This window comes from Chiloscyllium plagiosum, unplaced genomic scaffold (assembly GCF_037043375.1).
Source record: "Chiloscyllium plagiosum isolate Xiang-an unplaced genomic scaffold, Cpla_swu_hap1 HiC_scaffold_10, whole genome shotgun sequence".
NCBI lineage: Eukaryota > Metazoa > Chordata > Chondrichthyes > Orectolobiformes > Hemiscylliidae > Chiloscyllium > Chiloscyllium plagiosum.
In genome coordinates, this window is record NW_028270148.1 from 116,731,609 (window position 1) to 116,742,615 (window position 11,007).

General features: G+C 50.9%; 1 protein-coding gene across 2 annotated transcripts in view; it reads right to left on the minus strand.

Moving 5' to 3' along the window:
* Positions 1-536: 536 nt before the first annotated feature.
* cep68 (centrosomal protein 68) overlaps positions 537-11,007 on the minus strand; it is a 54,001-nt gene continuing 43,530 nt past the window's right edge. For both annotated transcript variants that reach the window (XM_087991695.1, XM_087991694.1), the window contains exons 5-7: positions 6,430-6,526; positions 4,919-5,085; positions 537-3,200 (exon numbers count right to left, since the gene is read on the minus strand). In XM_087991695.1, the coding sequence (XP_087847821.1) occupies positions 3,138-3,200; positions 4,919-5,085; positions 6,430-6,526 (327 nt within the window). In that variant the 3' untranslated portion in view covers positions 537-3,137. The remainder of the gene's footprint in view (positions 3,201-4,918; positions 5,086-6,429; positions 6,527-11,007) is intronic.

The following is an 11,007-nucleotide window of genomic DNA, read 5'->3' on the forward strand; positions in this document are numbered from 1 at the left end:
AGAACTAACACGGTGGCACAGAATGGTCCACAAAGCTTCACAGCCTGCGAGATAAAAGTGGGCTAAACTGCTGCAGAGCTTTAAATGTCTTAATTATTTATTCTGCATATATCTCATTTGTTGTATCTCAATGTAGATTTGGTTGTGGATGACAGTTTTCAAAATGTAGATCACTGGTTGTTATGATTCCCATTTGCCTTGGAAAATGGCTTGTATTTATAAACTGCATTTGAGAGCACAGGGACATTGCTTACTGAAGAGGTGCTCAAAACAGGTGACATTTTTACAAGTGAATTTCATTTATTTTTGTGGATTTTTAGAAACTGTACATCTGGATACTGATGGGTTGTTCTTTTCTCCAGAAAGTTCCGTAAACAGTTACAGTATATCAGGCATGCTAACTCATTTCATTTTTTAGGACTAGTCTAGGGACCCATATAATTTGAAAGGACATAATTAAAATATTTTAAGCATGGTTAAGGGTGATTTACTTCAAATTTATTTTTACTCATTCTAAATAAAATGCTTAATGGCACTTTTTCTTCCACATTTCTTTTTATTTTGTATGTATTTATTAATTACATAGAAAACATTGAAATACATGATCTCAATGAAGTATAATCATAACAAATCAATTTCACAGAAACACTGAGACCCACCCAGTCTTTTGGTGTTTACCCTCCACAGGAACAGGCAAATGCAATGTCCCTTCATGGCTGCTTTCTAACCTTTCCCAACTCCTACACGTCTCTGGACCTGTTCACCCTCCCATGGATTACTTTGAGATTGGAAAACTGTAGTGAGTGGAGTGTTACTGGGATTAGTGCTGAGCATTGACATGAGGGACTTGATTGACTGCATGCTAAAGTAGCAAAATGTGATGAGGACAACATGTCAGCTATGGATAGTTTGTGAAGGAGGGAGAAATTTGGCAGGTGGGTTATTTTATAGAAAGTGAGATTGTTTACTTTGGCAGGATGGAGATGAACTGCAACTGCAGAATGTCCTTTACATGAATCTGAAATATTGTGCGCAAGTACAGCAAGTAATTGGGAAGGGAAATAGAATGAACGGGTGGCCATTAATGGAAGGGCCATGGAGTATAAAAACAGTGAAGTCTTGCTGCATTTATATCAGACATTGGTGAAACTACATCAGAAATATTATGTCTGCCATTGGTCTTGCTACTCTGGGAGGGGCATGTTTGCATTGGAGGCCATTCAAAGAAGACTGACCAGGTCCTCTACTGAGGACCGGGTGAGTAGGTTGGACCCTGTACTCAGAGTTTAACAATGAAAAGATGATGCTAATAAGTTTCCCTTCATGGGGAAACTTAGGACTGGATAAAGAGAAATTACTTTTAGATGAAGCATTTCTTTTGAGGGTTATTGGTCTTTGACCCAGACCCTGCATTAAATGGCTGTGCCACAGTGAGAGTATACAAGGCAGAGTTAGATCTTGGATCCACAAGGGGCAGAGGGGGTGACAAAGAAGTGGAGGCCACCATCTTACTGAATGGTGGAACAGGCTTAATGGCCGGCTGCTATTAATTGCCCTGACTGGTTTATATCTTTCCACCATTGTTTTTTCTGTCCAATCCCAACATTGTAATTTTGTCTTTAAAATTCCATTTTCTCCTCAATACAGCATTTGATCCCCCTATTCTAATGGCTCCTTCAAGTCAGTCAGCTTATGAGAAGCATTTTGGAATTGTGCAAGACAGGCACAGAAATGCAAGTTGCTGTTTGACCTTCTCAAAGGAGGCCATGTCAACAGTCAGTAACATTAAGCTATGTAACCTGCCAGCCCCCCTTTCACTGGCATCAAGTTCCACTTGATGTCTTTTTCTGATCACTTGTGTAACTATTTTTGTTTTCAGCTCAAACAGGAATTCTTTCGTGCAAGAATAACAGTTGGAGGAAAGTCATACTATAATCTTGCATGTCATCTTCAGTCATCCACTTTCTTACTATAAGCCTTTTAGAATGGATGTGACCTTTTGCTGGATATTATTGCAATTCCCTCACTGTGTGGGTTTGTGGGAATGGAGATTTTTGCTATTGTTTCTGGATTAACTGCTTAAATGTTCGGTTTTGGAGCCCAGGTTCACACCAAGTTGCAAACACTGATGCATATCCATGACTCCGAATTCAGCTCCGCTCTGTTTTGCTATTCATTAAGATCATGGCTGGTATGATGTGGGCCTTGGTTCCACATTCCTCTTGCTAATAACAGATCATCTTCCACTTGTTGCAATCCACAAACTTGCTAAAACAAAAACTATATGCACACTGGTTACTTAAGATAAATTTTAATTAACACTACAGTGACAGCAAGTTACTTTTTAGACACAAGTCATTTTACAAAGTTTAGAAAAAAAACTATCTAGTCAAATATGATTTGTTTATTGTACCTACACCACCTGTAGAACTTCATTGCACTCACCTAGTCACGTTTTACCTGAATTAACACAGGTTGCTTACACTCAGTGTTGAACCTTGACTTGGTCAATCAGGCTTCTTATTGGGCAACAATACTTTGTCACTTTTTTTCTAGTCAGACTGAGGGTTATCCCTTTCTGTTTGTACTATGGAAATTATGGAGTGAAACTGGTTCAAATGAATATCTTTTTAGTCAATCCCTATTCTGTTATTTTGTGCTTTTGAATTTTTCCTGTAGCCACCAGCTTATGGAAGTAGGAGTGGGGAGAGGATCCAGCAATGTCTTCCCCCTAACTGTGGGAGGTGATAGTACCCTACATCTCAATAGGAGGAGGAAGTCGTCTTGTCCATCTAGAAGTCCTGTATACCCCAGTATGGACTGCAACTTGCAGGCTTTTATGTAGGAGCTCTATCTGTAATTCACAACATTTGATGGAGTTACTGATTTTCTTCCATTTGTCTTGGAAGTGAACAATATTTTTTTTTGTGACTTTAATTAAACTTTCAATCTGGTCAAATTAAAGTGTCAATAAAAGTAACCAAGTATTATAAAACGAAGAGATTAATTACAGGAGGTGTAAACACTCATTGCTCATTACTTTTTATTTTTAAAAAAAGTGTAAAATTAAGCCAATAATTTTGCAGAACAACTTGAATTAAAAGAAGCATCACCCTCCCACTACTTCACCAGCCCTTTTAAACTAGATCATCCATATTCATGTGGTTTGATGCATCATGTTCCTCAACATCACTTGGCATCTGGAAAAACAACACACAGTCATCAGGTTTCTCCGTGGATCTATTCTGGAAGTACTCTATCCTGTAAACACAGCTTTAAAATTAAGACTTCCAGAATACACAGTGGTCTTGATGGGATAGGTCAGTAGTGCACATCAATCAAAGGAGGATGGTGTAAAGTTGACTCAAGTTTCTGAGCCCTATAAATACATTTAAATATGAAGTAACATTGTGCTGACATGGTTCAGTGAATCATGTGATGGGAAACACTGAAACTGACACCAACATCCTGTTTCTTCAAGGCCAGCAATTACAGGAATGATTAGTTCCAATGTAAATGGCCGTGTACTACACTTTTAAAGACCATACCTTTAGCCAAAACATCACTGAAACCAGAAGGAAAAACATTTCACGTGAAAACCAGAATCCACAAGTCTGCACGAAATCTGATGCAGTTTTGGAAATATGAGAAGCATTGCTTAAAAAAAAGACAATTATTTAAATGGAAACAATCTGTCAGTGATTAAAATAGAGTTTACTTGATTGTCCAGAATTTCAAACAATGCACTAATTAAATTCACAACAGCTAAATCAGTTCAAATCCACACCCTCAACTTTTAGTAACATTAAATATCCTTCAGTGTTTGAAAGCTTCAAATGACTGAACAGGAAAGGAATTGTTTGCTTTCAGCTATCTCAGAGTTATGCAAATGTTAACAGCATTTTAAAAGCAAAACAACCAAGCGTTTGACAAAAGAGTATGGAGTAAATTATTTGTAAAGCCCACATCTAAATTCCAGCAACAAATCTAATTCTGACCAAAAATAAGGGTTTAATTTACAAATAAGTGAAATGTAATTTTAATGCCACATTTTCTTGTAGACTGCTCCACAGATATGGATGAACTAGCTCAAGGCTCCATGATGCCCTCAAATAAAATAGTTTGCAGGAATTACCCCCTCAGGACTCACCCGGTCCTCAGTTTACAAACTGTTTGTACTTTAACAATGCAAAACTTATACAATTACATTTCTACCACAAGGGGTTTACTGAGAAGTGAAAAACCCCAGTTATGTGTTAATTTGGCTGCAATGTCCTCATAGCTCCTCCTAGTTAGGCATTTAAATGTCCCTTCATAATCACACAGGAAGTGCACATTTACTGTTAATAATGGAAGGTCATTGAAAGGATTCAGTCACACTGAAAGCTAGCTTAATAGAAATCATGAAATCATTATCAATCGTTGCAAAGCAAAACCCCTCTGATTCACCAATGTCCTTTAGGGAAGGAAATCTGGTCATAGCTGGTTTAGACTACCCGTGACTCCAGACTCACAGCAATGGGGTTGACTCAACTGCCCTCAAGGCCAGAATTGCTGCTGTAGGACACTATCAGCAGGTTTGCTCAGTTGACTGGATGGTTGGTGAATGATGCCAAAATATCGATGGTAGTGGCTACTGGAGTGAACAACGCTATCAACATGAGTTCAAATCCCATACCTGCAGAGGTTACCATGAAGGATTCTTCTCAACCTCCACACCCCCCCCCCCCCCCCCACCTCCACTGAGGCATAGTGCCCCTCAGATTAAACCTCCACCCATCATCTCTCTCTCGGTCCAGTCTGACTATGGTGACTTTTACACCTTCTATAATATTAACAGTAAATAAGCAGAGCTCTTTTAATTCACCACATTCAGCAATTTACAAAACAAAAGATTCAAGGTGAAATTATTCTTTACCAATGCTGATTGCCTTTCCAAACCAGCAGATACGAATTCCTGTTGCTTGGTCTCTAAATCATCTTTCACCTTATCCATAGTAGCAAGAATCGACAAGTACAGGTGGGCAGCATGCCCATTCAGCTGCTTGGATTGTCTTGAGATCAATTCAAGTGTCTCCTTGAGAACTAAACCAGAGCAGGAGGAGGTCAGAGAAGCAGCATTGAATGTAGCAAACACGGCTAATCAATACACAAGTAAAACCTCACAGATGCTGGAAATTCAAATCAAAAGCCAAAAGAAATGTTGGGAGATACTCAGCAGGTCAGGCAGCATCTGTGGAGAGAGACAAAGAGCATGAAATGCTGGGTCAAACATTTCAGGCCAGTGAGTTTTGATCAGACTCCAAGTGTTAACTCCTGTTTCTCTCTGAACCAAAGAAATACAGTTAGCACTTTGTGTCTGATGCTGCCAGATTAGATTAGAGATCTGCTGAGTTTCTCCAGCATTCTCTGTTTTGTTGACTAGTAGGAGATTGCTTTAAAATTTGAACATCATGTTGGAAGTGCACACAAAATTGAGCAGAATTTTAAGAAATTATTTTATGAAATGTGAAAATCATTCACATATTTGGTAAATCTTGGAATAAGTGTTTGGTCATCTCTGATTTAGAGTTCATTTTAATTTATTGGCTCTTTTTGTAAAACATCTTTGAATGTTTTCTAGATTATGCAACCTGTTGTGATTTTTAAAACTGAAGAATGATGATTCTTTCACCAGTTAATTCTTGTAAGACAGAAGATTGATTATTTTGTTTAGACAAAAGGTTTCAATAAGAAGTTGAAACAGCACCCTTATCTTGCTTCACTGTGTTATTTCACAGCCTGAGACAAAATGACCACCCCAGCAGGAAAACGAGTGACATCACTAACACACAGAAAGCATTCTCCCTGTGTCTGCGTGGGTTTCCTCTGGGTGCTCCAGTTTCCTCCCGCAGTCCAAAAACGTGCAGGTTAGGTGAATTGGCCATGCTAAACTGCCCGTAGTGTTAGCTGAAGGGGTAAATGTAGGGGAATGGGTCTTGGTGGGATGTGCTTCCGCGGGTCGGTGTGGACTTGTTGGGCCGAAGGGCCTGTTTCCACACTGTAAGTAATCTAATCTAATCAGTCAGTGAATCACTTTACTTCAGAGATAGTTAGAATTGAGTGGGACAAGGGCAATCAGAGAAGCATAACCAAAGGAGTTAATTACTGCTGTGTCAGCATCTCACTGAATATCAGCAGAAAACTTAAGGGGGCTGATTGGCCTGTCCCCCATTCCTATTCAATTCATGCTTTAAACCAGTACAAGCCGACAGTACCCAAGGAGAGGGAACAACAATGACCCTTTTGCTTTGTAAAGAGTAAAAGAGAGAATCCTTTGCCAATAATGTTTGGTTTTACGAGTCAAACAGCTTGCATTCTGAGGGGGAGAGTCAGATAAAGGGTGTTGTAGATGAAGCGCAGAATTCTGTGCTCCTGAAGGATTTATACCTGGCGTGGCACTGCTCATCGACTGGAGCAGGTGTTCTCCGGATTTTAGCACACTTGCAGTCAGCTCTCGGTGTTCCTTAATGTCATTCCTGAAAGCCTGTTAGGGAGGACACACAAAACACATTCCACCATTGCATTCACTCTCCAGCAGATCAATGTTTTATTCTGTAAGAGCACAGTATACTCACTTGGTGACTGATCATTTAATCTTAACGCCACACACTCCCCCAACCATCTCCCCTCACCCTCACACATCCCCCCTCCACACCCTCACATACCACATCCCCATCTCCCCGCACACACTCTCCCCCCGCACCCTCACATACCACATCCCCATCTCCCCGCACACACTCTCCCCCCGCACCCTCACATACCACATCCCCATCTCCCCGCACACACTCTCCCCCCGCACCCTCACATTTCACATCCCCATCTCCCCGCACACTCTCCCCCCGCACCCTCACATACATCCCCATCTCCCCGCACACACTCTCCCCCCGCACCCTCACATACATCCCCATCTCCCCGCACACACTCCCCCCGCACCCTCACATCCCCATCTCCCCTCACACACTCCCCCCGCACCCTCACATACATCCCCATCTCCCCGCGCACACTCTCCCCCTGCACCCTCACATACATCCCCATCTCCCCGCGCACACTCTCCCCCTGCACCCTCACATACATCCCCATCTCCCCGCGCACACTCTCCCCCCGTACCCTCACATACCACATCCATCTCTCCGCGCACACTCTCCCCCCGCACCCTCACATACCACATCCATCTCCCCGCGCACACTCTCCCCCCACACCCTCACATACCACATCCATTTCCCCGCGCACACTCTCCCCCCGCACCCTCACATACCACATCCCCATCTCCCCGCACACACTCTCCCCCCGCACCCTCACATACATCCCCATCTCCCCGCACACACTCTCCCCCCGCACCCTCACATACATCCCCATCTCCCTGCGCACACACTCCCCCCGCACCCTCACATACCACATCCCCATCTCCCCGCGCACACACTCCCCCCGCACCCTCACATACATCCCCATCTCCCCGCACACACTCCCCCCGCACCCTCACATACCACATCCCCATCTCCCCGCACACACTCTCCCCCCGCACCCTCACATACATCCCCATCTCTTCGCACACACTCCCCCCGCACCCTCACATACCACATCCCCATCTCCCCGCACACACTCTCCCCCCGCACCCTCACATACATCCCCATCTCCCCGCACACACTCCCCCCGCACCCTCACACACCACATCCCCATCTCCCCTCACACTCTCCCCCCGCACCCTCACATACCACATCCCCCCACACCCTCACACACCACCTCCCCCCACACACCACCTCCCCCCACACCCTCACACACCACCTCTCCCCACACCCTCACACACCACCTCACCCCACACACCACCTCCCCCCACACCCTCACACACCACCTCCCCCCACACCCTCACACACCACCTCTCCCCACACCCTCACACACCACCTCACCCCACACACCACCTCCCCCCACACCCTCACACACCACCTCCCCCCACACCCTCACACACCACCTCACCCCACACACCACCTCCCCCCACACCCTCACACACCACCTCCCCCCACACCCTCACACACCACCTCCCCCCACACCCTCACACACCACCTCCCCCCACACCCTCACACACCACCTCCCACCCCACACTCTCACACCCTCTCCCCCCCACACTCTCACACCCTCTCCCCCCCCACACTCTCACACCCTCTCCCCCCCCACACTCTCACACCCTCTCCCCCCCCACACTCTCACACCCTCTCCCCCCCACACTCTCACACCCTCTCCCCCCCCACACTCTCACACCCTCTCCCCCCCCACACTCTCACACCCTCTCCCCCCCCACACTCTCACACCCTCTCCCCCCCCACACTCTCACACCCTCTCCCCCCCACACTCTCACACCCTCTCCCCCCCCACACTCTCACACCCTCTCCCCCCCCACACTCTCACACCCTCTCCCCCCCCACACTCTCACACCCTCTTCCCCCCCACACCCTCTTCCCCACCCACACCCTCTCCCCCCCACACCCTCTCCCCCCCACACTGCCACACCCTCTCCCCCACACACCCTCACACCCTCTCCCCCCCCACACTCTCAGACCCTCTACCCCCACACTCTCACACCCTCTTCCCCCCCACACCCTCTTCCCCACCCACACCCTCTCCCCCCCCACACCCTCTCCCCCCCACACTACCACACCCTCTCCCCCACACACCCTCTCCCCCCCCACACCCTCACACCCTCTCCCCCCCCACACCCTCACACCCTCTCCCCCCCCCACACACTCACACCCTCTCCCCCCCCCACACACTCACACCCTCTCCCCCCCACACACTCACACCCTCTCCCCCCCACACACTCTCACTCTCCCCCCCACACCCTCCCACGCTCTCCCCCCCACACTCACCCTCCCACGCTCTCCCCCCCACGCTCTCCCCCCCACGCTCTCCCCCCCACGCTCACCCTCCCACGCTCACCCTCCCACGCTCTCCCCCCCACGCTCTCCCCCCCACGCTCACCCCCCCACGCTCACCCTCCCACGCTCTCCCACACTCTTCCCCCCCACACTCTCCTCCCCCCCCACACCCCCACACACTCTCCTCCCCCCCCCACACACTCTCCTCCCCCCCCACACACTCTCCTCCCCCCCCACACACTCTCCTCCCCCCCCACACACTCTCCTCCCCCCCCACACACTCTCCTCCCCCCCCACACTCTCACACCCTCTTCCCCCCCACACCCTCTTCCCCACCCACACCCTCTCCCCCCCACACCCTCTCCCCCCCACACTGCCACACCCTCTCCCCCACACACCCTCACACCCTCTTCCCCCCCCACACTCTCAGACCCTCTACCCCCACACTCTCACACCCTCTTCCCCCCCACACCCTCTTCCCCACCCACACCCTCTCCCCCCCCACACCCTCTCCCCCCCCCACACCCTCTCCCCCCCCACACCCTCTCCCCCCCCACACCCTCTCCCCCCACACTACCACACCCTCTCCCGCACACACCCTCTCCCCCCCCACACCCTCACACCCTCTCCCCCCCCACACCCTCACACCCTCTCCCCCCCCCACACACTCACACCCTCTCACCCCCCCACACACTCACACCCTCTCCCCCCCACACACTCACACCCTCTCCCCCCCACACCCTCCCACGCTCTCCCCCCCACACTCACCACTCCCACGCTCTCCCCCCCACGCTCTCCCCCCCACGCTCACCCTCCCACGCTCTCCCCCCCACGCTCTCCCCCCCACGCTCTCCCACACTCTTCCCCCCCACACTCTCCTCCCCCCCCACACCCCCACACATCTCTCCTCCCCCCCCCACACACTCTCCTCCCCCCCCCACACACTCTCCTCCCACCCCCCACACACACTCCTCCCCCCCACACACATCTCCTCCCCCCCCCACACCCACCTCCTCCCCCCCCACACCACCTCCTCCCCCCCCACACCCCCCCCTCCCTCCCCCCCACACACACTCTCCTCCCCCCCCCAACCCCCACACACTCTCCTCCCCCCCACACCCCCCCACACACTCTCTCCCCCCCACACCCCCACACACTCTCCTCCCCCCCCACACCCCCACACACACTCTCCTCCCCCCACCCACACCTCCCCACACACTCTCCTCCCCCCCACACCCCACACACTCTCCCCCCCCACACCCCCACACACTCTCCTCCCCCCCCACACCCCCACACACTCTCCTCCCCCCCCACACCCCCACACACTCTCCTCCCCCCCCACACCCCCACACACTCTCCTCCCCCCCACTCCCCCCACACACTCTCCTCCCCCCCACACCCCCACACACTCTCCCTCCCCCCCCACACCCCCACACACTCTCCTCCCCCCCCACACCCCACACACCTCTCCTCCCCCCCCACACCCCCACACACTCTCCTCCCCCCCCACACCCCCACACACTCTCCTCCCCCCACACCCCCACACACTCTCCTCCCCCCCCACACCCCCACACACTCTCCTCCCCCCCCACACCCCCCACACACTCTCCTCCCCCCCCACAACCCCCACACACTCTCCTCCCCCCCCACACCCCCCACACACTCTCCTCCCCCCCCACACCCCCACACACTCTCCTCCCCCCCCACACCCCCACACACTCTCCTCCCCCCCCACACCCCCACACACTCTCCTCCCCCCCCCACACCCCCACACACTCTCCTCCCCCCCCACACCCCCACACACTCTCCTCCCCCCCCACACCCCCACACACTCTCCTCCCCCCCACACCCCACACAACTCTCCTCCCCCCACACCCCCCACACACTCTCCTCCCCCCCCACACCCCCACACCACTCCTCCCCCCTCACCCCCCCCCCCCCCACACCCCACACACTATCCCTCCCCCCCCACACCCCCACACCACTCTCCCTCCCCCCCCACACCCCCACACACTCTCCTCCCCCCCCACACCCCCACACACTCTCCCTCCCCCCCCACCCCCACCAACCCCCCCTTCCCCCACACACTCTCCTCCCC